This window comes from Coptis chinensis, chromosome 5 (genome assembly GCF_015680905.1).
Source record: "Coptis chinensis isolate HL-2020 chromosome 5, ASM1568090v1, whole genome shotgun sequence".
Taxonomy (NCBI): Eukaryota; Viridiplantae; Streptophyta; class Magnoliopsida; order Ranunculales; family Ranunculaceae; genus Coptis; species Coptis chinensis.
Genome location: NC_141460.1, coordinates 50,512,800 through 50,538,360, shown reverse-complemented (window position 1 = coordinate 50,538,360; position 25,561 = coordinate 50,512,800). Strand labels below are relative to the sequence as shown.

At 42.2% G+C, this 25,561-nt stretch overlaps 1 protein-coding gene across 1 annotated transcript; it reads right to left on the bottom strand.

Annotated features, from left to right (window-relative positions):
- Nucleotides 1–408: 408 nt before the first annotated feature.
- LOC147497806 (uncharacterized) lies at nucleotides 409–13,519 on the bottom strand. The gene is made up of 8 exons (XM_086563015.1): nucleotides 13,498–13,519; nucleotides 12,448–12,551; nucleotides 12,325–12,381; nucleotides 12,171–12,240; nucleotides 1,380–1,421; nucleotides 1,157–1,198; nucleotides 957–998; nucleotides 409–725 (listed from the first exon to the last, which is right to left on the bottom strand). Exons 1-8 carry the CDS (start codon nucleotides 13,517–13,519, stop codon nucleotides 676–678), a joined length of 429 nt encoding a protein of 142 aa, XP_086419141.1. The 3' UTR covers nucleotides 409–675.
- Nucleotides 13,520–25,561: the final 12,042 nt, after the last annotated feature.

The window sequence follows — 25,561 nt, the reverse complement described above, 5'->3', positions numbered from 1 at the left end:
TGGAAATATCTATTCAGATTTTAGAGAAAGATATATAAATATCATGATATGTTTAGAAATATATACGACTGTAAATATCGGTAATATTTCGATAATATTTGTGATATTTATTATATTTGGAAATATTTTGTGTATATAACAATTTTATTTAATATTTATCATTATATTTCAAATAAATATAAATAATGTATCATGATATATCAAGAAATATTCACAATATCCACGATATTTGCTGATATTTTGGATATATCTATAATATTTGTATGTAAAACAATGTCAAATATCTCCAAAGAGAGATATATCTAGAAATTGAATATCGATAAATACCCATATCTTAATATTTTGTACTATGTATATGGTTGTTTCAGAAGATATACTGCTGGAAATTAAATACTTTTGGACATAAGGTTGAAAAAAGAAAAAACATTCTTTAAATAATTAAATTAATACTAAGAGAACTTTCCCCAGTAACTAAAAACACTTTTTAAGGATGACACGATCGTATGAGAAACCATCGAGTCAGTGAGATAAAATTCAATGCATGAGACCAGTAATCAAATTACAAAAAGTTACTAAAGCTCCACCCAGCTATTAAAATATTTCTTTCATTGGAGTAGAAGAAAGTTTGGAGAGAAAAAGGACATACGGCCTTGTATTTGGGGGAAATGAACGGTGTTAACTAGCCAAAATCTGGATGTCTTGCCTTCTGTCAATAAGACTCCCAACTGCAACGGTGTTAACTTACTCGAATTACTTAAAAAAATCAATACAATAAAGAATGAAACTTTTTATAACTAACTGTTCCAACAAGAAATGTTTCTTATAAACAAAATAGAAGTCCAGATGACAGATATAAGGAGGGGATGGAGGAGAAATAGAAATGCCCTTCATTGTATTTTAATTCCTTAAATTGAAACCAATACAACAGATGTACATTTGTAAAAATTACTACATACCTAGTCCTTCATGAAGTGGTTGCTGAGTTAGAGCATATATCACTGCAAAATGACACCAAAGAAAAGTGAGCCGGAAAAAGTCTCTAAATTGAGAATAAAGAGACTAATTTGCTGGTAAAATGTAAATCATTAAACTTCATGAATATATGTTGCTCCACAATCCTTGCGACAGATGTACATTTGTAAAAATTACTACATACCTAGTCCTTCATGAAGTGGTTGCTGAGTTAGAGCATATATCACTGCAAAATGACACCAAAAAAAGAAAAGAATAAAGAGCCGGAAAAAATCTCTAAATTGAGAATAAAGAGACTAATTTGTAAAAAAAATGTAAATCATTAAACTTCATGAATATATGTTGCTCCCAAAGAAAAGTGAGCAATCCTTTGAGACAGATGTACATTTGTAAAAATTACTACATACCTAGTCCTTCATGAAGTGGTTGCTGAGTTAGAGCATATATCACTGCAAAATGACACCAAAGAAAAGTGAGCCGGAAAAAGTCTCTAAATTGAGAATAAAGAGACTAATTTGCTGGTAAAATGTAAATCATTAAACTTTATGAATATATGTTGCTCCACAATCCTTGCTAGTTGATTGTCATGCAAATGATAGGTGAAATGACGTGGCTTCATCTTCGTGACAAAATTCACATATTATTTGGTTGAAAACAAGGAACTTAAAACCGGAGACCATAAAATTGATATAACAGATAAGATGTATTGCAAATTTGTAATACCGTAGGCACTGGAGTCGTGAAATTCTTTTGTAAAGTGAAATTACATTTCTCCTACAGATGTGTTGTTTGCACCAAATACGAAGTGAAATTTGAGCTCCCTGCCATGCCATGATGGAAGAGGCATATTATACAAGGTTTTCTGTTACAACACAAACTGGTTGCTTGTATCGTTTGTATTACTGATATGACGGTAGTTTACCTAGACAGTCAAGGTATGGTGCTTCCATCATCGAGACACAGAGGTGACTACTTGCTATGAAGCAGAAAGTATAGCCCTTGTTGAAGGGATCAGTAAATCCATAGAAATGTGGTTGCATCACTTACGGATTGAAACTGCTTCAGTGGAAACAGCTAAGGCTTTTCAAAGCAACAACGCGAGTTGGAAGGTCAGAGCCAAGTGAGATACGATCAAGAAGCAAGAAGCCTGGATGCACATCATCAGTACATGGATAGAAGTGAAGAGAAGAGCAGACAAGGGTGCTAAAAAATGGACTCTCTTAGTGGAAGGAGTTAAGCAATGGCGTAACGGCAAAGCACCAATTCTCACCAAGATTGAGAGACCGGAGAAAACTTATTTCAGGTTTCTGAATTACTAATGTATAGGGGGGCAAATAACCCTACAAATATATGATTTTGTTTCTCTTACGGATATGTAACACTTATCTCTTTATTAAAGTCAAGTACAATTTAGAGAAGAAAAAATAAATTGCTAGAACACAAGTGTTTCTTATGTTAATAAATCAGTTATTATTCCAGCTATCTTTAGCTAATTCTTTTGCATTTGTGGTTATGTGACCACTATGATCTAAAACAGGTTTTGGCTCTTTCAACCTAAAGGTATTAAATTGCTCAACTAGTATGTATGTTTCAGATTTTCCTCCATATGCTTGAGTGCTTGACTAACAGCCCCAGACATTTCCTTAGCAGATGGTTGCTGTTTATATACTTTTTCGGCAATAAACTGCTTCAACACAAGGAGAGTAATGGTAAAGAACACACTAAGAAACAGAGGAATTTGATGTTGAGGGAGATGAAACTGAACCAAATAATGGCTGCCTACGTACCCAAGATCTATTATCTAGGGATGAAGTTTCAACGTAGTTCCTTATGAAAAATAATGTGGTATTTATATAGGTAGAGTAGAGAGTCTTTGTAGCTCAAGTAATCTTGTTGCTTGAGTAATTGTGATAGAATATAACTGTCAACTGATAATTATCTCTTTGATAAGAAATGAATCTGGACATAAATCAATGCACATTAGTGGCAAGCCATGTGGCTAAGGTTCAACCTTAGGCGGATGAAGTTAATGGGCCCATACATTGATCCATGGTATTGCAAATTGGGCATTAGCCCCGCCGATTAAACGAATAAAGTAGAGATTCCTACCAATAGACGTTAAGCGCCACGTGGGGTGGGGTCGAACACATCCCTTCTTTGGCATGTGAACAAAGTTCATATGGCAAAGAAGAAAGAAAAATGAGCGGAATGTATAACGAAGTGTCGTGCGAAAAGAAATAATTGGAAAATTGACTGTTGAAAAAAAATCCGTGATTTAGAATTTAGAATTCATTATCACGTGAAACAATCAAGATGGTAAGTACAAGAAGCAGACCAAATAGTAGACATATTCCTCCTGCTAATAGGACTCGCAACCCTCGAAATTCAAATCGGCCAATGCAAGAACCGTTGAACAATCAAGTTGCTCCTAGTGGTAGGATCAATTCTCAACATCCAACGGTAGCAGCGCAACCACCACCGCCGCCACCACCACCACCACCGCAAAAAGCAGTATAACCGCCGGCACCAACCCTAACAGTCTTGCAACAAGAAAACCGACAAGTCAGTAATCCTCCATGCGGTCCACCGTCTGTCCATGTCGATCCTTTAGTTGACATGGATATGGACGTGGACATTACTCTCACACCAACTAACGGAAAAGGTGATAGTAACAGCCAATTCACCCATAATACGGTTGAGCGTGAGTTACGACGAGTCAAAAATTTAAATAGAAACTTGAGAAGGAAGCTGGCAAAGAGGCAAAGGCCGGTGGATGATGCTGCAAATTCAACAACATCAGGCGACCACGAAGGGACGCAGGCCATTCCAGTGTATGGGACCATCTTGAAGATCCACTTCATCGTCCTCAACAACGTGTTATTTCTCAAACACAATCAACCAGTGCACACTCTAAAAGTAATGACCCTATTACCCGTACTTATGGGGAGAATCGGATTGGCAGGGATAACTACTACCCTAGACATGTCCGATCTCAAATGGAAGATTTACCTCTGAGAAGTAATTTCAGGGAAGACCGCCATCTGAGATATGTCCGACATGACCGGAAGGCGGGCATCCCGCATAAAACCACAATACATGGACAAGTGGTATAATTATACCGACCACCCGTCCAGGGTGACTACCGCCTGCAACGGGTTGGTTACGAGGGATAGACAAAGACAATCACCGGGTCGAGCCGATCGCGTCGCATCATGAAAGATCTCTAACTCCAATAAGAGGTAATGGAATGTATCCTTCTCGACATGGGCACGGCCACGGGCGCCCAAATTGTTCGAGCCAATACTTTAACTCTAACATGTAACAACAAATGAAAGAGTTGATTGCAAAAGAACTTAACGATAGAGTCGAGGGATGTAAGAATGAAAAACTTGGATACCAATGATGGCGTGATTTGATAAGTTTTAAACCGACATTCGAAAGCTTACCACTATCCCGACTTCAAACAACCCGATTTTGAACTTTATGATGAGTCGGAAGGAGATCCCGGCTTGCATGTTCTATCGTTAAAAATAAGTTGGTGTTATGAGGTGGAGATGATCCGCCACGTAAGCTCTTTCCATCAACTCTAAAGGCGAAGCATTACGTTGGTTTAGTGAGTTGCCTTCAAGATCAATTCACCAATACAATAAACTAGAAAATCAGTTTGTTAATCGTTTCTGCCACAATTGCAAGACGCCAAAGGATGTCGACTCACTTTTGAACATCAAACAACAACGTGACGAAAAGTTACGTACTGTTGTTACTAGGTTCCGGAAGGCTGACCGCCGCAATTACTGCAAACGGTGGTACAAACGCCTTCGAAAGAAGGCGTCGTGGAAGAAAGTATAAGGAAAACCTTCATCCCAGACTGGACCGACCTGACAGGGAAGGCCGACCTTGCAGATTTGAGAAAAATCGCCATCCTAGACAGGTCTGACTAGGCAGGGAAAGAAAGCGTCACGGAAGAAAGTATAAGGAAAACCTTCATCCTAGACTGGACCGACTTGACAGGGAAGACCAACCTCGCAAATTTGAGAAAAATTGCCATCCCAGACAGGTCCGACCAGACAGGGAAAGAAGGTGTCACAGAAGAAAATATAAGGAATACCAATATCCCAAACGAGACTGACCTGACAGGGAAGGCCGACCTCGCTGACTGAGGAAAATCGTGCGTCGCCCTAGATAGGTCCGATCCGATAAGGAAGAAAGGTGTCACGTATAAAACTAGAGGAAGACCACAATCCCGCAAACTACCGACCTAGATAGGTTGGTTACACGCAAAGAAAAGACAATCTCGGTCGGGACCCGAAAGTGTGTACCTCCTAAAATCTCTAACTCTTTGTAAGAGGTAATGGCGGTGTCATCTTCTACATAGCTCAACCGGGCGCCTCAATGCGTCTGCTTAAATCTTCCGGGTGAAATGGATTTCACTCTTCAATACAATTTTTTCCGACTGGCGGGAAAAATAATGGGGCTTATATCGATGATATAGTCGTTAAATCGAAGAATACGGTGATCATCTTTCCGATCTTTAACTTGTTTTTATAGGCTTAACAAGTATAACATGTGACTCAATCCCGCCAAATGTTCTTTTGGGCCTCTCTTCCGAAAATTTCGATACCTCATGACTTGTAGAGGTATTGAGGCTAATCTTGATCGATATGCTACCGTTATTGATATGCCATCACCCAAAAATAAGAAGGAAATTCAACGACTTTTCGAGGTCTTGCCGGCTTGCTTCTTCATAGATTTATTTCTAAATATTTCGATCGTTGTCATCCCTTCTTCCGGACTTTAAAAATGGCGCAACTTGGAACATTGATTGTGAGATGACATTGCAAACAATCAAGAAATACTTGGTCGGGCCCTCCTATATTGACAAGTCCTTCAACGGGTCAACCTAGTGGCATATACCGGCAAATTACAACTCAATCTGTTAGTCTTTTTTTTTCATTGATGATGAAAAAATCTATGGAAGACATTTTGCCGCCGCTTAATCAGGGCTTAATGAAGACCAACATGAAAACGCAATTCCTAATCCCATCGACCTATGGATTGTTTACTCGGATGGCTCCCATAGTAAATCTGGTTTGAATTGGATGTGTTTTGTTAAACCCGGCAAAGAAAAGATTGGGAAATCAATGGCGACTTGGCTTCGCGCCGCTCAAATAATGAAGCCAGAATGAGGTCATCATTTGTGCCTCGAGAACGGCTTTGACATCAGGGCGCGAAGCTCCAGCTATACACCTGGATTCTCGCCTTGTTGTAAATCAATTTGGTGGGTCTTTTTTTGAAGCAAAGAGATAAGCCGTATGACGCCTTTATCTTAGTTTGATACATAGTCTTGCTCGACAATTTGATAGCATCTCTATCACTCAAAGACCACTCGAACGACTTTACGTCCACACGATTCATCGGCTTATCTCTCTCGCTAGTTTAGAAGCGAAGGGTTTGACACATCACTTTTGCGATCATCTTTTCATCGGTCTAAGTTTGAACGCGTTTTAACGCCGTTTAGTTCATTACTATCATTAAAAAAAATCGACGGTTACCACATTTAGCTTTGTCGGTCTAAGTTTGAACGCTTTTTACGCCGATTAGTCATTACTATCGCTCATTTCTAAAAAAATCGGACTGTTACCACATTGAGCTTTGTGTGTCAAAGTTTGAATGTTTTTTACGCTCGCTTAGTCATTACTATCGCTACAACAAAATCTGACGAAGTTACTACGTTTAACTTTGTCAGTCTAAGTTTGAATGCTTTTACGCTCGCTTAGTTCGTTACTATCACTACAACAAATCTGACAAAGTTATCACATTTAGCTTTGTCAGTCTAAGTTTGAACGCTTTTTCGCTCGCTTAGTTCATTACTATCATTACGAAAAAATCGTGAAGTTACCACATTTAGCTTTGTCGGTCCTAAGTTTGAACGCTTTTACGCCGACTTAGTCATTACTATCGCTATAACAAAATCCGACGGTTACTACGTTTAACCCGCCAGCCTAAGTTTGAACGCTTTTACGCTCGCTTAGTTCGTTACTATCACTATAACAAATCTAACAAAGTTACCACATTTAGCTTTGTCAGTCTAAGTTTGAACGCTTTTTTGTTCGCTTAGTTCATTACTATCATTACGAAAAAAATCGTGAAATTACCACATTTAGCTTTGCGGTCTAAGTTTGAACACTTTTACGCCGCTTAACCATTACTTACTCGCTATTTACGACAAAATCGGGACGGTTACTACGTTTAACCGGCGCCTAAGTTTGAACGCTTTTACGCCGCTCAGTCATTACTATCGCTATTTATTAAATCGGCGGTTACTACGTTTAATTTCGCCAGTCTAAGTTTGAACGCTTTTATGCTCGCTTAGTCCATTACTATTGTTCCGACAAAATCTGACGAGGTTACCACGTTTAGCTTCGTCAGCCTAAGTTTGAACGCTTTTATACTCGCTTAGCCTAATTTTATAAAGTTAAGTACGCATTGGGGGAGTTTTTCTCTACGTGGGGGCGTCTCGTTCTATTTCATTTCAACTGCATAAATCTACAACATTGTCAGTTTTTCGCAGGTATGTTATCTGACACAACAATAATATTCAATAACAAACCCATCTTTATTTTTATTTTTCATCAAAAGAAGTTTTAGCTCTATAGTATTATATTTACACAATTATCTAATCAATTGTCTCTGTCAATTGTTTTACGGTTGTTCGATTAAATCTTTATTTTCTTCTTCGAAATCGCATTAAATTTCGGCTTAACTTCGTTAATTATTTTCCGCAGTCATTATTTTTTCTAAGGCATTGTGCTGATCTTTCTACGAAATTTTTTCGTCAACTTCATTATTTTTTCTAAGGCATTGTGCCGATCTTTCTACGAAAAATTTTCCGAGAGAAATTTTTTGTCAGCGTCATTATTTTTTTTCTAAGGCATTATGCCGAACTTTCTGAGCGAAACTTTCCGAGGCTCGTACAACCGTCGTTTCTCCGTGCAGCAAAAATTCACATTACGTTAACCTTCTAAGCGAAAACTTTATTCAGCTTCTTTATTATTATTATTATTTTTATTTTCTTCTACGGCATTGCGGCGCGGTCACCCTGAGCAAAACCTTTCTTCAGCTTCTTTATTTTTTTCTAAGGCATTGAAATCTTTTCGCTTGAAATTTTTCGTCAATATCTTTTGCTCGTAATTCTTCCATTTCTACCTGCGACAAAAATACAAATCTTTTCGTCAGTCTTTCAGACTTAACCAAAATTTTAAGATAACTGATAACAAGTACTAACATACCTGTTTCATGCTGTTGAAAATCATTGACACCGTTTAAAATATTTTTCGAGCTCATCCACGGTGAACGATACTGTTTCGTTAGCTTCATTATTTTTTCTAAGGCATTGTGTCGATATTTCTACGAGAAATTTTCCGAGCGTAAATCTTTGATAACTTCATTATTTTTTCTAAGTCTACAGCCCAATATTTTTTAGCCGACCGAAACCCAACTTATAAAACACAACTTAAGCCTACATGTTTTTAAACCAACTCAAGCCCACAAATTCTAATTAGGCCCAGGCCCAACTGAACCAAAACATAACCCCTGGAGCACTAGATCGTAGTCTCTTTCATCTCCCTCAACAGCACACTTCACCACCGATTTCACCACCGCAACTCTCACTCCCCACCACACCAAAACCATTTGGTTTTGATCCCCCTCAAAAACCCAACTCATTGCCACTAACCAATTTCAATTCCATCACTCCTCAAAAATTCGATCGCGACCGCCGTTAACAAGCTTTTAGAGCTTCAATGTTCCACTCGACAAGATCCACTCAACCCAATACACGCATCTCGATAAACCTGTTTTGTCTCGCCTAATTCCAACGAACAAGTGATGGACGATGACAGTGTTAAGTATTTGTTAGATCACTACATGCCAAAGAAACAGAATCAGTTGAAGAACGATTAGGTAAACGAAGGTTTGAGCTCAAGTTCCATAAGACATATGAAGACATTGTGCTGGGTTCTTACTTGCCACACGTACTCAAGACAGCAGACATCATGAAAGAAGCAGATAAAGCATATATTCCGGAAAGATAACGCGCCTGACTCTTTTACTAGCGAATTTGATGCCCTCTCAAGACTTCGTCACCCAAACCTTGTTTCTCTACTGAAAACAGCAAACTTTATCTACGAGTACGGTTATATAATATTTAGTAGATAAAATTTTACCTTGCTAGTTAGATTCTTATCTAACTGGGATTTTTATCTAATTCGTTCAAGTTTTCACATTCGAATCCAATTCGTATTTCATTTTTTTTTTCTTCCTATTCTTACTAAATTGCCCTTACATTTAATTTCAATAGTCTAATCCTAATATCAGTATTCCGCTAGCATGCGTCGTCGAAATCAACTTTTGTATTGTTACGTAATGCGTTCGGTACAGTTTCCGACACTCAATTTCTTTCGAAATTTTTTCTGTGCATTTTTCAGCAATTTTTTAACTACAATGCGTCCCGTATACGTTAGTTTGACATTATTTCGTTCCCGATAATTAACGAATTTTTTCCGATTGTCCATTTTCCTATCGTTAATGTTCACACGACACTTTGTTATACATTTCACTTACTATTTTCGTATTCCATTTTTTCCTTGCTTTTTCTTCTCTTTTTTGCCATGTGACCTTTGTTCGCATGACAAAAAGGGGGCGGTGTTTTGACCCCCACATACGTGGCAAACGTCCATTACTAGGGGTCTCTATTTTATTCATTTAATCGACAGGGCTAAAACCCAATTTGTAATACTATGGATCAATGTACATGCCTATTAACTCATGTGTCTAAGGCTGAACCTTAGCCACATTGCTTGCCACTATTGTACATTGATTTATGTCCAAATTCATTTATTATCAAAGAGATAATTATCAGTTGACAGTTATATTCTATCACAATTACTCAAGCTACAAGATTACTTGAACTACAAAGACTCTTTACTCTACCTATATAAATACCATATTATTTTTCATAATGAACTACGTTGAAACTTGATCCCTAAATAATAGATCTTGAGTACGTAGGCAGCCATTATTTGGTTCAGCTTCATCTTCCCCAATATCAAATTCCTCTGTTTCTTAGTGCGTTCTTTACCATTTCTCTCGTTGTGTTGAAGCAGTTTACTACCGAAACATATACAATTTCTGATCAAGATCCATAAAGGTTATTGTAGATTTAGCAGCCTTATCATCCTCTAAAAGTCACTCGTATATGCACATTGCAGCGGGATCAACGTTTGCAAGCAGTTTCAGAAATTGGACATATCAAGCACGTAATTAGTCTTTTCTTCGAAAAGAATGTGCCTTATATGCCTTTTCCATGCTTAGAAATTGGTGCTTCAAGGCGTCCAGTCTGGCTAAGCTCATCGCTTATACGTTGGATGTCATGTGCGAAATTAAAGGTTTTATGTCATAAAAAGGAATAAATAATATTAAAAAAAAAAACACAAACAATGTGTAGTTTTCCACAACTATAGAGATCTTTGACTTACTTTCACTAATTCCACGTTCAATATTCCTACAATCTAATTGACGAGTAAAGATAAGAAGGAAAGTAGTAAGAACATGCTAAAGAGTAAAGACTTGTGACAGATTTAAGATAAGGAAATTCTTGATGTACAGCTAGTAGCTCGAAATAGTTTCTTACTGAACATAGGAGTAAAAAGATATAAAACCGAAGCACTGATACAAAAAAATATCTTTCACATACAAAGCTACCTAGTTTTGTTTAGTAGCAACTATTTTCTAGACCATATACACACCAAAATTAGGTACTTAGTGCCACCAAAACTATTGCTACTTCATGAACGCTTATACAATTTATCCTAATCTGTGGAACCAACCACTAAGATTCAAATATTACCTTGGCCACTTGTTTACAAAAAATTGTACATTTTCCTTAATAGACACGAGAAAATTTGAAGGTAAGGGAACTTCGACAACAGGCCTCATTCAAAACTGCAGCCATTACAATTTTAAACGTTGTAGTTTACAGATTGTGAATCCTTCACATTCAGTTCGTTCTTTAAAAGGCAACAAAACAGTTTATCACTTCATAGACCACGTAGGTGGATTTTCAATCTACACCACGTTATAATCTTCACTTCTACAAGATGCAATTCTGAGGGACATCTTCCTGACTGCCATTTACTCCAAAAGTGCTACTAGAAAGAGACACGAGGATCAAGGGTCAAAGAAGTGGACCAACAATGTCAGGAAAGAATTACAGAAAACAACACAAACTGTTTCCTGCCTGACATCAGGTGCTAACTGAAGTGCAACAGTCTGCTAATGGCCAGACGCACTTACTTAGACGGCGAGCTAGTCAACTGTTTGGTGGTGAAAAAAATTGAACACACGTAGGCAATCAATCAATAGTAATAGAGTTCCATGGCTACAACTACCAACAGTTACCCGCCCAGGGTTGTCATCCATTTCAACTAAGTTTGATGGCTTACTGATGCACTTGAGTGCAATGAGACTATGAACGTGATGCTGAAGAATCACGAACTAGTTGCTTGTGAGCCACTACAATTGTTGTGTGTGACAACTAGACTTGAAACCCACAAATTAAGAAGGGAATCACAAAAGAGACGCAGCAATTAATCAATCAAAAACACACACAAGAGAAGAAACCTTTCTCACACAAAAACAAATTTTATTTAATCAACAACCAAGTATAGGTAAAGGTCTACAACTCAATATATAGACTAAAGGAACTATGAACTTAGAAGCTAGCCTTCTGACTCAATTTTAGAAACTAAAATACCTAATTTTCGGAATTAAAAATAATCTATTGTAAAAACATCAAAATAGCAATCAAACAATATTCTAAAAACCCCTATTAATGCACAAACCAATATGGAGTAAAACCAAGGGTTTAGAACCCTAGAATGCATCACTTACACTAAAATCAATCAAATCACAGATTAATGATTGATCTAAAGTCTACTTTCACTTTTATGTTTCATATTTCCTTAATCAAATCCATTAAATGTAGAAAAAAAAAACCTCACTCAAGACGTTCTCTTCAATCTTCACTCATGCTGTCATGTGACAAGACATAATATATACTTCCACAATGCATACGCTTAACATGTTTGCTTATATTTTTTTCTCAATAAACATACTTTAAATAAAGCATAAATGCTTACCAAAGAAACCGACGCCATAACAAAGAGCCAAGTGAAAATCCAATATCAAAGTCACTACAATAAGAAATCCCTACAAAAGTAACATCCATCCATGTCCATAAAACGCGATAACTTTCATACTAAAGCAATAGACTAATAATAATAATAATAATACCTTTGCGAAAAACAAAGCATCAGCTATAAATCCCTCCCACGTCTCCTCTTTCACTAGCTACAAATCCAAAACATTAAATTATATATACAACATTGTAATATATATTGATCTTAAAAGTCTTACCTTAATTACAGTCAACACCAAAAAAGTCAAAAGTGATTGGATTTCCTGAAGACCCAAAAAAAAAAAAAAAACACAATATGAGATGATAATAATAATAATAGAATCTTAATAGAAGGTTTAGCGAAAAAAAAAAGAAATCTTAATAGAACTATATTCCGGTAAGAATACTGTACTACAGTTGGTTTTTTATTCTCATCTGTTTTGGTAAACTGTAATAAAGGTCATGTATAGGGCGTATTCATGACACGTGGGGTTATAGGTGGCAAGTGGGTCGTATGCCGAATAGCGAAGAAAAAACCTAGTGTAACGGATCGTGTCCGCGGCAATACAATTGCCGAGAGCTACCCTATGACGGCAGAGAAGGAGTGGGAGCGACGGATCAAGCCCGCGGAACAGAGATATATCGCGAACCTAGTAAGGCATAAGATTCAAAAGTATCGGGGGCCTAAATGGATGTGGATTAAGGAAAAGGTAGGAGGAGCACATGAGCATTACATGATACTTAGAGAGACGGTTGGACAAGGGCGACGGGACAAGGAAAAAAGATCATGGAGAGCGTTAAAGAAGATAGAGCGGTTGGAGAAAGAGGCGGTTATGGGGATATATATAGGGAACATCGCTGAGAGAAAAAGGAAAAGAAAAGGGAAAAAGAGAAAGAGAGTGAGAGAGATATATCGCGGATCTCGTATGGTTGTAAATTTGATCATACATTTTGGCGCCGTAGGGAACTTGTAGGAGAAAATGACCACTATAAAGCAAAAAGAGGTGTAGGAAGACTTAAGAAAGGAGCAGCTTTAGAGAAGACGCTGAGGAAGTTGAGAGCTACTGGGTTGGAAGGGGTAGGAGGGAAGAATTATCGATGTGGGCGGCCGACGCCACCGACTTCGGCAGAAGAGGTAGTTAGGGCCGAGAAATGAAAATGACGAAGTTGAGGAAGGACAGGGAGACTACCCGAGGGAAACAGAGTCGGGGATCCTAGGGGCGATGAAGTAGAGGGGAGAATGTGGAGTACCCGCCACCGGACGTTGAACCACCAACAAATGGTATCACCTTGGGAGGTAGTTCGTGCCATGATCGAAAAGATAGGGAAGTGAATCGTGTGGCGTAAAAAGTGAACCAGAGTGCAGCTCGAAAAGAGGTAGCGAGCCTCAAGAAAATCCGTTGGCAGATTCAATATGGAATTCGGCACCTAAAGGTTCTCCCACCCCAGATTTGAACGGTATGATGGGGAAAGGAGACCCAACGGATCATTTGCAACATTTTCGGCAAAGAAATGCCGTTATGGCGAGAGAGTAAGTATGATGGGCTCCGGCCAGATGATGTTCCCCACCAGCCTTGCGGAGGCCTGACCGGTATTACAGGTTGGCTTCATGAGCATCAAAGTGTTTGAAGAATTGGAGCGCGCATTTATCGATCACTTCATTCACCAGAAGAGAAGGGTGGTCGATATCGCGGCTTTATTCAATATTAAACAAAGGTCCGTAGAATCATTAAGGGAGTTTCTATGTAGGTTCAAGGAAGAGACGCTAAGAGTGGAAAATTTGGAGGAGCATACGGCGGTCATAGCTTTCCAGCACGGATTGAGATCAGGAACGAGGGTCCATGAGTCGGTTTCTAAAATCGAAATTACTACTTTGCATGCACTATACCCGAAAGTAGAAAAATACATACGGTATGAGGATATAATGCGAGAACGCAAAGGAAACGTAAGAAATCGGAAAGGCAAAGCAAAAAGAGGTTGAGAGAGAAGATCGAAAAGGGTAAAAGAAAAAGATAGAGGACAAGGAGAGGGATCTTACAAAGGAGAGAGCCGAGGTCCGGAGAGGACAGAGACCGGGTAGGAGGGACATACGAGAAAGGAAGCCGCATCGAAGTGAGTTAGAACAGACGCCTTTAGCGCACCTTTAGAGGAAATCTTGCCTCTAATCAAGGGGAACCAAAGATTATGGGGGGCTGGCATCCCGAGGGAGATAGAAGCGGAAACCATTTCATGCGGTATCATCAAGTCGAAAACCATGCTACAAATGAGTGTTACGCCTTGAAATGGCTAGTAGAAAGGATGATAGAAAAGGGAATGCTCGGAGAGTTTGTTGTAGAGTTCACCAGCCGAGAGTGCCACCCGACTAGAATCTTGGGTACCATCAATGTCATTTTCGAAGGAGAGACGCTAGGTAGGAATACACACGGGGATAAGATGAGAAGGGCAAAGTCTACGGCGGTGTGTGTGGTGGTGAGCATACCGCTGTTAGTCGATGGCGATGATGATAGACGGAGCATAATGTTCACCCCGGCGGATTTAGAGTCGGTAATTTTGCCGCGATGAGGATGCCTTGGTAATTACCATAGCGATGGGAAATTACCCGGTTCGGCGGTGTTGATAGATCGCGCGCGCCTCGGTGGATTTGTTGTTCAAAGGGGCCATGGAAGAGATGAACATCGACAGAAACCAGTTGAAGGCTCCACAAACCAATCTGTATGGGTTCAACGGTAGCATGACAGAGCCCGTTGGAGAGTTAACGCTACCCGTGACAAAGGGACCAACCGATCGTATTCACTAGGTTCATGGTGGTGGACAATCGATCGCAATATAATGCGATTTTAGGGAGGAAATGGATTCATGAAATGAAGGCCATTCCATCGACGTATTACCAGTGATCCGCTTCCCACGGGCGGGGGAACATATGAAATCAAGGGGGGATCAAGTGGCCGCACAAGAGTATACGGCCGAGTAATCGCGAAGAGCTTGGTCCGCGAACCGGGAGTGGGGGCGCCTCATGAGCAAGGAGGAGCATGGCGAGCAAATTACGCGGAAGCCGCGAGACAATCGATCGAGCCGCCATTGGGTCCGAAAACGTTGGATCGCGGTTGAAGTAGTTAACCCGGGGGTAGGAGACGATGAAAATTTACATCCGTAGAGGAACGGACTTGCAAGGAGAATGGAAAAATAAACTCGCGGCGTTTTAACCGAAAATTCAGACGCGTTTGCGTGGGGATAGAGGATATAACGGGTTTGATCCAGAGTTTGCATGTCATCATCCGCACATGAATGAGGGTGCTAAACCAGTTCGCCAAAAAAGATGAGAGGCATACGTCCGGCACGCTGGACGCCATTCGTGAGGAGGTTATTCGAATCGAAAGGGGACGGGATAATAAGGGAGGTAGAATACACGGAATGGTTGTCCAACGTGGTCGCGATTACGAAAAAAGAATGGCAAAGTCGAATGTGCGCGTGGACTTTACGGACGTGAACAAGGAGTGTCCGAAAGATTGTTACCCTATGCCGCTGGGTGATGAACTAGTGGATAGAACGGCCGGATTCAAGGTGTTCTTTTCATGGACGCCTCCATGGGATATAATCGATCACCATGTACGGCCCGGATCAGAAAAAGACCACGCTCGCGGGTAGGGGGCCACTTATCGTTACACCGGGATGCCCTTCGGGTTAAAAAAATCCGGGGCAACATTTCAACGAAAGTAGGAGAAAAATGTTCCAAGGGAAGATTCGGAAGGGATGGAGATATATATTGATGATATGGTGGAAAAGAGCATGTCGGAAGACGAACACTTGGAAGGTCTTCGAAACTTTTCGCGATACCACGAAGGCACCATTTGAAGCTTAACCCCGAAGTGTACCTTTGAGAGTAAAGGTCCGGAAGTTTTTGGGTTACATAGTAACACACCGCGTATAGAAGCAAATCCGCAACAAATTAGATCATCGATAGAAATGCCGCCCCGCAAAATGTGAAGGAGGTACAAAGTTTAGCGGGAAGAGTCGCGCACTAAATCGGTTTATTTCTAAATCATCGGACAAATGTCGAATCACCAGATCGATCGGCTGAGGAAAACACAGACTTCCAATGGACCGCGAATGCGAGGGAGCCTTCCGAGAGTGAAGAGTTATTTAGGTAAAGCACCACTTTTGTCGCGCCGAAACAAGGGGGAAAACTGTATTTGTATCCGGGGTTTCGTGAGTACGCGCGAGCTCGGTATTGGTACGAATCGCTGAAAAGATAGAAAACCCGCTTACTTCGAGTAAGACCATGCCGACGCTAAAAAACCGATACGCTGTGAGAATCGAAATACGCTTTGGCAATCGGTATTCTCAAAGATCAAATTGAAACCTTATTTCAAGCTCATTCCGCGGTGGTGATAATCTAACCCGCCCTCGCAGCGCTGAGGGCGAGAGAAGTCGAAGAATGCTGAAGTGGGCGTAATACTCGGTTGCTACTACAAATACGCATGCATCGTAACCGCGGAAAAGGCACAAGTGATGGCGGAGGTGTTAGCAGAATTCTCAGCTGAGGACCCAATGTGGGGAGAAGAAATGGTCATGGATCGCCAAGGAGAGCTTAACCACGACCCATTGGATCCATGGGATGTGCGGAATGGTTGGAGAGTTTTCGCGGATGGGTCGGCTACAGATACAGGGAACGGAATAGGCGTCGTCCTGGTGACTCCTGAGAACAATAGGCTGGAATTGTCGATAAAACTGGGATTTGCGGCTTCCAACAATGAATCCGAAAGTCACGGCGAAGATAGTAGGTTTGGGTATGGCCCAAGATTTAGAGGAGCCGCTAACCGCTCTGCTTACTCGGATTCTAACCTAGTGGTGTGTCAAGTGAATGGAGGATTCATGGCTCGCCGCCCAAGGATGGCGAGATACTTGGAAGTCTTGCGCAGAAAAGCACGTAAGTTCAAGAATATTAAGTTTGCTCATTTGAACCGCGGTGAAAATAGACATGCCGATGCATTGGCATATGTCGCCGCAAAGACTACCAGTGACGAGGGAAGATCTATTGAAGTAAGGGTGTTGAGCAAGCCTAGTACCACGGAAGAGGAAGATGTCCGCCTTTGTCGCCGATATGGAGTCCATTGATAACACCCATCAAAGCTTTGATGGGAGTGGAAATAGAAAACAAACAGAAAGACGCAGAATGGAGCAGTGAGCCAGGGATACACTTTTACGATGGGGATCTCAGATAGAGAAGTTTTGGCGGACCAATGTTAAAATGCATAGGGCAGCAGATTCAAGAAGTTCGGGCCGAGGTGCATGAAGGCGACTCGTGGAAGTCATTCTCGCAGACGCACGCGACCACACAATCGATTGATCTCACAGGGTATTTTTGGCCACATATGAAAAGGGATGCAAAGAGGATATGCAAAAGGGTGTGAAAATGTCGAAATTTGCACCACCGATACATGCTCCAAATTCGAGCCATTGCGACAAAGTGTTTAGTCCGCGGGCCATTCGCCATGTGGGCGATGGATATAGTAGGGCCCTCGCCAACGCAAGCCAAGAGGAGATTTATGTTGGCAAAGAACCGATTATTTTACAAAGTGGGTGGAAGGAGTGGCAATCGCAACAAGTCAAGGAAGAAAATGTGAACAAATTTCGTGGGAAAATATAATTTGTAGGTTTGGATTGCCACATACAGTCATCGCGATAATGGAACCCAATTTATTGGGGAAAGGTACGAAAAGTTCCTTCAGCGCTTAAGGTGAAGCGGGGTTCTCCGCCCCCATACAATCCGTAGGGAATGGACAGCAGAGGCTTCAACAAAATCATAATGGATATTCTTAAGAAGAAGCCGGAGGAGCGGAAGGGAGCATGGGTCTGACCGGTTGCATCATGTGCTATGGGCTTACCGCGACAACACCGCTAACATCTACAAATGAATCACCATTCACAATGGCGCATGGAGTAGAAGCCGTGATTCCGTGGAAATGATAGAGAAATCAACAAGAACCAAATAAGCAGGGAGTCGAAAAATGAGGGGATTCTGACCACAGAGTTGAACTTCATAGAGGAAAAAAGAGAATGGGCGTGCATTCGTCTGGAAGAATATCATCGGAAGCTACAGAGACAGTATGATAAAAAGATGAAGCCGCGAACTTTCAATGTAGGGGATCAGTCTTTGCGACGAAGTTACCCGCCACCGTGAATGAGAACGACGCCAAACTGGGGCCTAATTGGGAGGGACCATATGTCGTGACGGAAAAGGGAACTTCTGGGACTTATAAGCTACGGACTTCAACAGGGAAAAAGATTGATAAACCGTGGAATGTAAGAATGTTGAAAATTTACCGTAGTGAAAGCCTTGTTTAGTTTACTAGTGAGATGTGGGAGTCGGAGTGTAATACTGGTACATTATATTTTTATCCATGAATAAAAGAAGTCCTTCTACTGTATCGTTGGTATGGAAAGCAGAAGGAAGTTTGGCATCGTACTCCAAATCAAGTTGGGGGCAAGCTGAGTTGCCCCTCCAGGCTTCACAGCCATTTGAGAAAGCGGGGGGGGAGGAGCCCTTCAGCCTACATGTCCTACATCAACTTGGGGGCAGCCGAAGTTGCCCTCCAGTTTACAGCCGGGGAAGAAAGCTGAGGAGCCCTTCGTGGACTACAAGTCCGAATCAATTTGGGGGCAGCCGAAGTTGCCCCTCCAGCTTCAAACCGCCGGAGAAAGCGGGGAGGAGCCCTTCATGGACTACAAGTCCGAATCAACTTGGGGGCAAGCCGAAGTTGCCCCTCCGTGGTTCACACCCGCTTGAGAAAGCGGGGAGGATCCTTCGCGGACTATATGTCCGAATCAACTTGGGGCAAGCCGAAGTTGCCCTCCGTGCTTCACAACCATTTGAGAAAGCGGGGAGGAGCCCTTCGCGGACTACATGTCCGAATCAACTTGGGGGCAAGCTGAGTTGCCCCTCCAGGCTTCACAGCCGTCGGAGAAAGCGGGGGGAGGAGCCCTTCGCGGACTACATGTCCGAATCGACTTGGGGGGCAAGCCGAAGTTGCCCCTCCCAGCTTCACACCGTCGGAGAAAGCGGGGGGAGGAGCCCTTCGCGGACTACAAGTCCGAATCAACTTGGGGGCAAGCCGAGTTGCCCCTCCAGGCTTCACAGCCGTTTGAGAAAGCGGGGGGAGGAACCCTTCACGGACTACACGTCCGAATAGACTGGGGGCAAGCTGAGTTGCCCCTATAGGCTTCACAGCCGCCAGAGATCAAGGGGGAAGAAACCCTTTGCGGACTATCGTCCAAATCAACAAGATTGTACGAATAAGTGTCCCATCAGGCGTCACAGCTTAATACTTACACTCATATCGGGCACTCCATCGCAAATTTTGAGTACAACTCAATTGAGAATAAAATACATACAATGGTAAAGAGAAGAGCTCTAGACTGCAAAGTGATTAACATTGAAGACTTGCTGGCCATTCCCAGAAACCAGGTGAAATAGATGGTACATTCAAACACTGTCAAAGTGGGAATCACAAAATCTCAAAAGTACAAGGAAGTACATTTTTTGTACAAAACATCAATAGGAATTCCTAGAAGTTACTGAGGCCCTTCGCCCACATTCTTTCGGTGAGCAGGCACTGATTCCACCTCACCGCGTAAAGGAGGGGAATATCCACGATCATGGGGCAGGGGCTTCACAGAATTAACGGCTTCCACCGGGCATGGGACCGAAAGGAGTCAAGTCGATGCAACGGTTGAGGGGCGCTATTGGAGGATCTCGCGACTCAACAGGAAGGAGGCGACCGGCCGCAGAGAGTTCCTCGAGCTGACGTTTAAGCTCGCGGCTAATCTTCTTCTCCGCAAGGCTACGAAAACGGTCCGCCGCGATCTTGAACAACTTTATCTACGGGCGACTGAAAGTGGCGACCTTAGTCACTTCTTTCGCGGCTCTCCAAATTTGGATGAAACACCAAACATAGTCACGGTCCGCTTCTTCGACACCGGTGCCTTTTGGGCCTTCACGGCCACAATAATGAAGAGCATCGCGATCTTTTTCCAACGCAAAGATATTTGGCCTTCCAAATTCGCCGTCCTTCAATCTCGCGGCTTCATGGTCTCCACAGAGTCCAAATGCGGTTGGTGAGACCGCGGATCATATAACCAATATCCAAGCTCAGCTGAAAAGGGTAAAGGGTTACCAAAGTGTTAAAAAGACTAAGAAGATGCAAGAGACAGAATAGTACCTTTTCCCAACCATGGTATATGGATGTTCTATGAGATGCAAAGCTGCCAGAATCACCGTATGCTTGATCTTTGGGCAAATGAGAACTGAAGAAAAGAGACGCAGCGATAGAGGGATTGCCCAGGGCTGAGTCGCGTATAGTTACTTCGCAATCTCTAGCCCTGAACTGAGGTCGCCATATATCAGGTACGCCAGGCGGCACTGACCCAGATGGCTGGGAATTTATAGAAGGACGGCATGCGTATGCGAGGAGGCCGCAAAGACAAGACATCGATAGCAGCAGTGGGGTTGGGCGCTGCAGTCCTAGCCTTTTTAGCAGGAGGGCTCTTAGCGGTAACTTCAACGGGTTCATCCCCCTCGGAGTCACTATCCCACAATTTGAGGTTAGAAGAGGCCATGGCAGCTTCTTGAACTGGGGAGGAAGGTTGATCTAAGTCGTCTTCCCAATCCGCTACAGCAGAGTAGGAAGAGGGGGCGGTATATGGAGCAGGGGGATGGGCCTTGGAAGCAGCGGCAAAACGTTGGGCTACGGCTATGGAATGCGATATCTTGTTAGTATACTTAAAAGATTTGTAGGGCTTTCTCTTTGGGTGAGGAGAAGGTTTGGGGAGTCTCTCTTTGGGAGGGGCTGGGCGATAAAGTGGACCTTGATACGGACCAATATTTTTCAACGAAGGATCAAGGAGAAGAGGATGGCCCTTTTCTGGATCTATGCCGAGGACTTCACTCTGTTCACTTCCCAAGTCACGGCGTTTTTGAAAAATAGCTGAGTAGACACCGTTGTAAAGTTTGGATCGCGAATCTGGTCTCCAACCTGTGATACAAAAGAAAGACAAGTTAAAAGTAAAGTTAGGAACGAGCACGGCGAATAAAAAGTTTGACGTACCACTAGAAAGGAAATTGAGATGCCTTAGAGAAACGTCAGAGGGAAGATCCGCGGACAGAAAACTACCGGACATATATAACGGATAATGATGCCACACTTTATCAGAGGTAGTAAGGTGGAGGATAAAGGACTTCTTCTACGGACGGGTACAGAAAGACTGATATCCTACACTACCAAATTTGGTACTCTTCTTTATGTAGTAGTGAGCTATCATATCGCAGAGTTGGATTTTGGGAGAATGGGTTTTGTTGTAATGATCTGCGGCATATAAGATACGCCAAAAGTTACCAATGCCTTGACAGGGGGGGATGTTGAAGTGGTTACATACTCGACATCAAGGAGAAGTTAAGGAAATCGCAATCCGCCGCTTATCCGACCAACAATTGCAATGAGACAAACCGATCACGGTGGGACTAGATGCGGAAATGGAGATCGCCGCACGCGTGCTCAAGGATCACGTTGGCGGGGATGCCATAAGCAGCTTTAACTACGTCTAAGTTGGGCCTACAGCGGTAGGATGGGGGGAGAGGCAGAGTGGCTTTCCTTCCTGAGGTGGAAGGTTCCGCGATAGGGCTAGCAGAGCCCGAAGCCGCGGAGTCAGATATGTCCACGGTGTGACCGCTAGATTTGGGAGCGGAGGACTCCGATCCATTAGGTCGGGTAGTTGAGGAACTCGTCGATTCGGACTCAGACATGACAAAATTAAACAACGGAGAAGCCATAAACTGAAGAACAGTAGTGAAAATAGGCTATGGAGGAAGAGAAATCGGAACAATGACAAGAACTAAGGGGGAAAGACAAACCTGAGGAGCAAAGCGGTAAATAGCAACGAAAGGGAAGTTCGAATCTTGCCAAATCAAAGACCCACTGAAGATGAAGAGCAGGAAGAAACGGGAAGAAACCGAAGAAGAGGAAAATGAAAAGGTTAGAGACGAGTTTAGGGGTTTTGAAGGAAGAGAGAGGTTTGGGCGGGATATTGATCGACAAGGGAAAAAGAGTTATTTCATTTGAGAAAAGAACCAAGAAACAAGGGACACGTGGGGCCTTGAAAAATGGAAAAGCAGGCTCGAGGTGCGTGCGCCGAAATGACAGGCTCAATGCACGTGCGGATCGGACATCGAGATACAATGATAGCGCACGTGCCATGGGTGCACGTGCCACAGATGTAAAAGAAAGGGGGAGATTTTTCTCGGTCTCGTAGTTTATCCATGGACTTAAAACGATATCGCAGAACATCAAACGGGACCGAGAGGGGCATCTGTATAGGGCGTATTCATGACACGTGGGGTTATAGGTGGCAAGTGGGTCGTATGCCGAATAGCGAAGAAAAAACCTAGTGTAACGGATCGTGTCCGCGGCAATACAATTGCCGAGAGCTACCCTATGACGGCAGAGAAGGAGTGGGAGCGACGGATCAAGCCCGCGGAACAGAGATATATCGCGGAACCTAGTAAGGCATAAGATTCAGTGAAGTATCGGGGGCCTAAATGGATGTGGATTAAGGAAAAAGGTAGGAGGAGCACAGTAGCCAGACATGATACTTAGAGAGACGGTTGGACAAGGGGCAGACGTGGGACAAGGAAAAGATCATGGAGAGCGGTTAAAGAAGATGGAGCGGTTGGAGAAAGAGGGCGGTTATGGGATATATATAGAGGAACATCAGTGAGAGAAAAAGGAAAAAGAAAAGGGAAAAAAGAGAGAGAGAGTGAGAGAGAGATACTGTGATCTCAGTGGTTGTAAAATTTGATCATACAGGTCAGAACTCGGAATAACCTGCATATTTCCAATAACTGGAAAATGAAGTCTGAATTGTGATATAATTGGGAACTTGATTTATGTGCCAAATTGTATCCATATAACAAATTAAGCAACAATATTTATATAGGCTATCACCTCTTCCAAGATTGGGGACCATTGAGCTGTGGTGTAAGCGCTTTTTGATAATTCGGCTTGGTCATTTTTCTAAGCAGGTTGATCTAGAAAGCGCAGTAGCATTGATGCTCGTAGAGCTGGCACCATTTAACCTAATACCAATTCAAAGTTTGTAAAATGAGTCACAAGTTCGCACCAAAAATAATCTAGTATCTCCTATAACTAACTTGGGCTCTTAAATTCATCCCGGTATTTTTCTTACCCATAATACCTCTAGATGAATAATTAACTCAAAACGCTCAAATAATAATTAGAAAGACTAATTGGTATTTCTAGCTTTTGTGAATTTCTGGTTCCATAGTATCCTTAAATTAAAGTATTGCTTAGAACACTTTAAGCAGGAGTAATTGGTCATTTTATGTGTTGGTGAATAAAAAAACAAACTCCACGTATCATTTGAATTGTACGCTATCATTAATGGCCAACTTTAATTAGCCATTAATACCGACTTTAATTAGCTATTATGCAATCCCTTCCTCTTCCCAATCTCTCTGTCTCCCCTCTCTCTCAAATCTCATTGCTCTCTAAATTCTTGCTGGGGTTTTATGCCCACCTTCTCACCTTCAACAAATCGTTTGATTACCATAAATTTTTTCAATTTCTGATTCCTCAATTAGTTTCGACTATACTGACTTCTAGACTCCCTTCTACTTTTCGGATTTCACGCTTTTCTTCGAATTTCCTAAGAATCATATGAATCGAAAATTTGACATGTATCAACCTTTTGACAGAGAGATACATAATATATATCATTATAATAGAGAGTTCAAAAAATATTCTCCCAAAAATGATAGATGCTATATGACATGTATCATCCTTATGACATGATGATACAAGACATGTATCATCCCACGTGATTTCAGTGCCAAAGTATGCTGGAATGGAAAAGAGCACTGTGGTGGTCATATTCGTGACCTGAGAGGTTAGTGGTAGCAAGTGGGTCGGATGCGGTATAGTACCGAGGAGACATGTTGCAGGGGATTAGATCCGCGAAGTCCTAACTGCTAGGGAACCGACGCGATACGTGGAGAGCGAGAGAGGAATCCTAACTGCTAGGAAACTGATGTGATACGTGGAGTGCAAGGGAACACTGGATGAAAGAGAGGTCAACAAACCACAAGAGAGGAGAGGTGAAGTGGTGAAGAGAGAGAGAGAGAGAGAGAGAGAGAGAGAGAGAGAGAGAGAGAGAGAGAGAGAGAGAGAGGTGATCTTAGAGGTTGTAATATTTGATAATACATTTGGCGTCGTCTATAGGGAAATAGAGAGAAAATGGCCACTGTGACGAAAAGAGGAGTAGGAAGACCTAAGAAAGTAGCAGTTCGAGAGGCGGTAGAGGAACCAGAGAGCACTGAGATGAAAGGGATAGGGGAAGAGGAGATACCAGATGTGGCGGCAGACGCCACCAGACTTCTCCAAAAAGAGATAGTTAGGCTAAGAAACGAGAATGACGAGTTGAGAAAAGAGAGGGAGGTCACACATGGGGAAATAGAACTGGGGGATCCTCGAGGAAGTGAAGTAGAGGGGGAGAATGAAGAATACCTGATACCGGATGCGGAACAAATAGCGGGCATCACACTGGAGGTAGTCTAAGCGATGATTGAGAAAGATAGGGAAGTGAACCGTGTAGTAGAAAAAGCGAACCAAAGCGCCGCACAAAAAGTGGTTGCGAGTCTTAACAAAAACCCATTGGCAGATTTGATATGGAATTTGGAGGTGCCTAAGAGGTTCACTCAACCAAGGTTTGAGAGGTATGATGGGAAAGGAGACCCGATTGATCATTTGCACCATTTTCGGCAACAGATGCCGCTATGGCAGAAAAGTAAGTATGATGGACTCCACTGCATGATGTTCCCCGCTAGTCTTAAGGGGGGAGCTTCAGACTGGTATTACAGGTTTGCTTCGCGGAGCATCAATAGATTTGAAGAGCTTGAGCGCGCCTTTGTAGATCACTTCATACACTAGAAAAGGAGGGTGGTTGATATCGCTGCCCTATTCAACATCAAGTAGAGGTCAGCAGAATCATTAAGGGAGTTTCTATGCAGATTCAAAGAAGAGACACTGAGGGTGGAAAATTTGGACGAACACACAGCGGTCATTGCCTTCCAGCACGGCTTGAGGTCGGGAACTAGAGTCCACGAGTCGGTTTCCAAAATCGAAATCACTACTTTGCACGCTCTGTATCCAAAGGTAGAAAAATACATACGATATGAGGACATAATATAGAGGAACGCGAATGAACAGAAGAAATCAGAGAAGGCAGTGCAAGTTGTTGACCGAAAGGGTAAGGGTAAGACAGAGGAAAGAGAAAGGGGAGCAT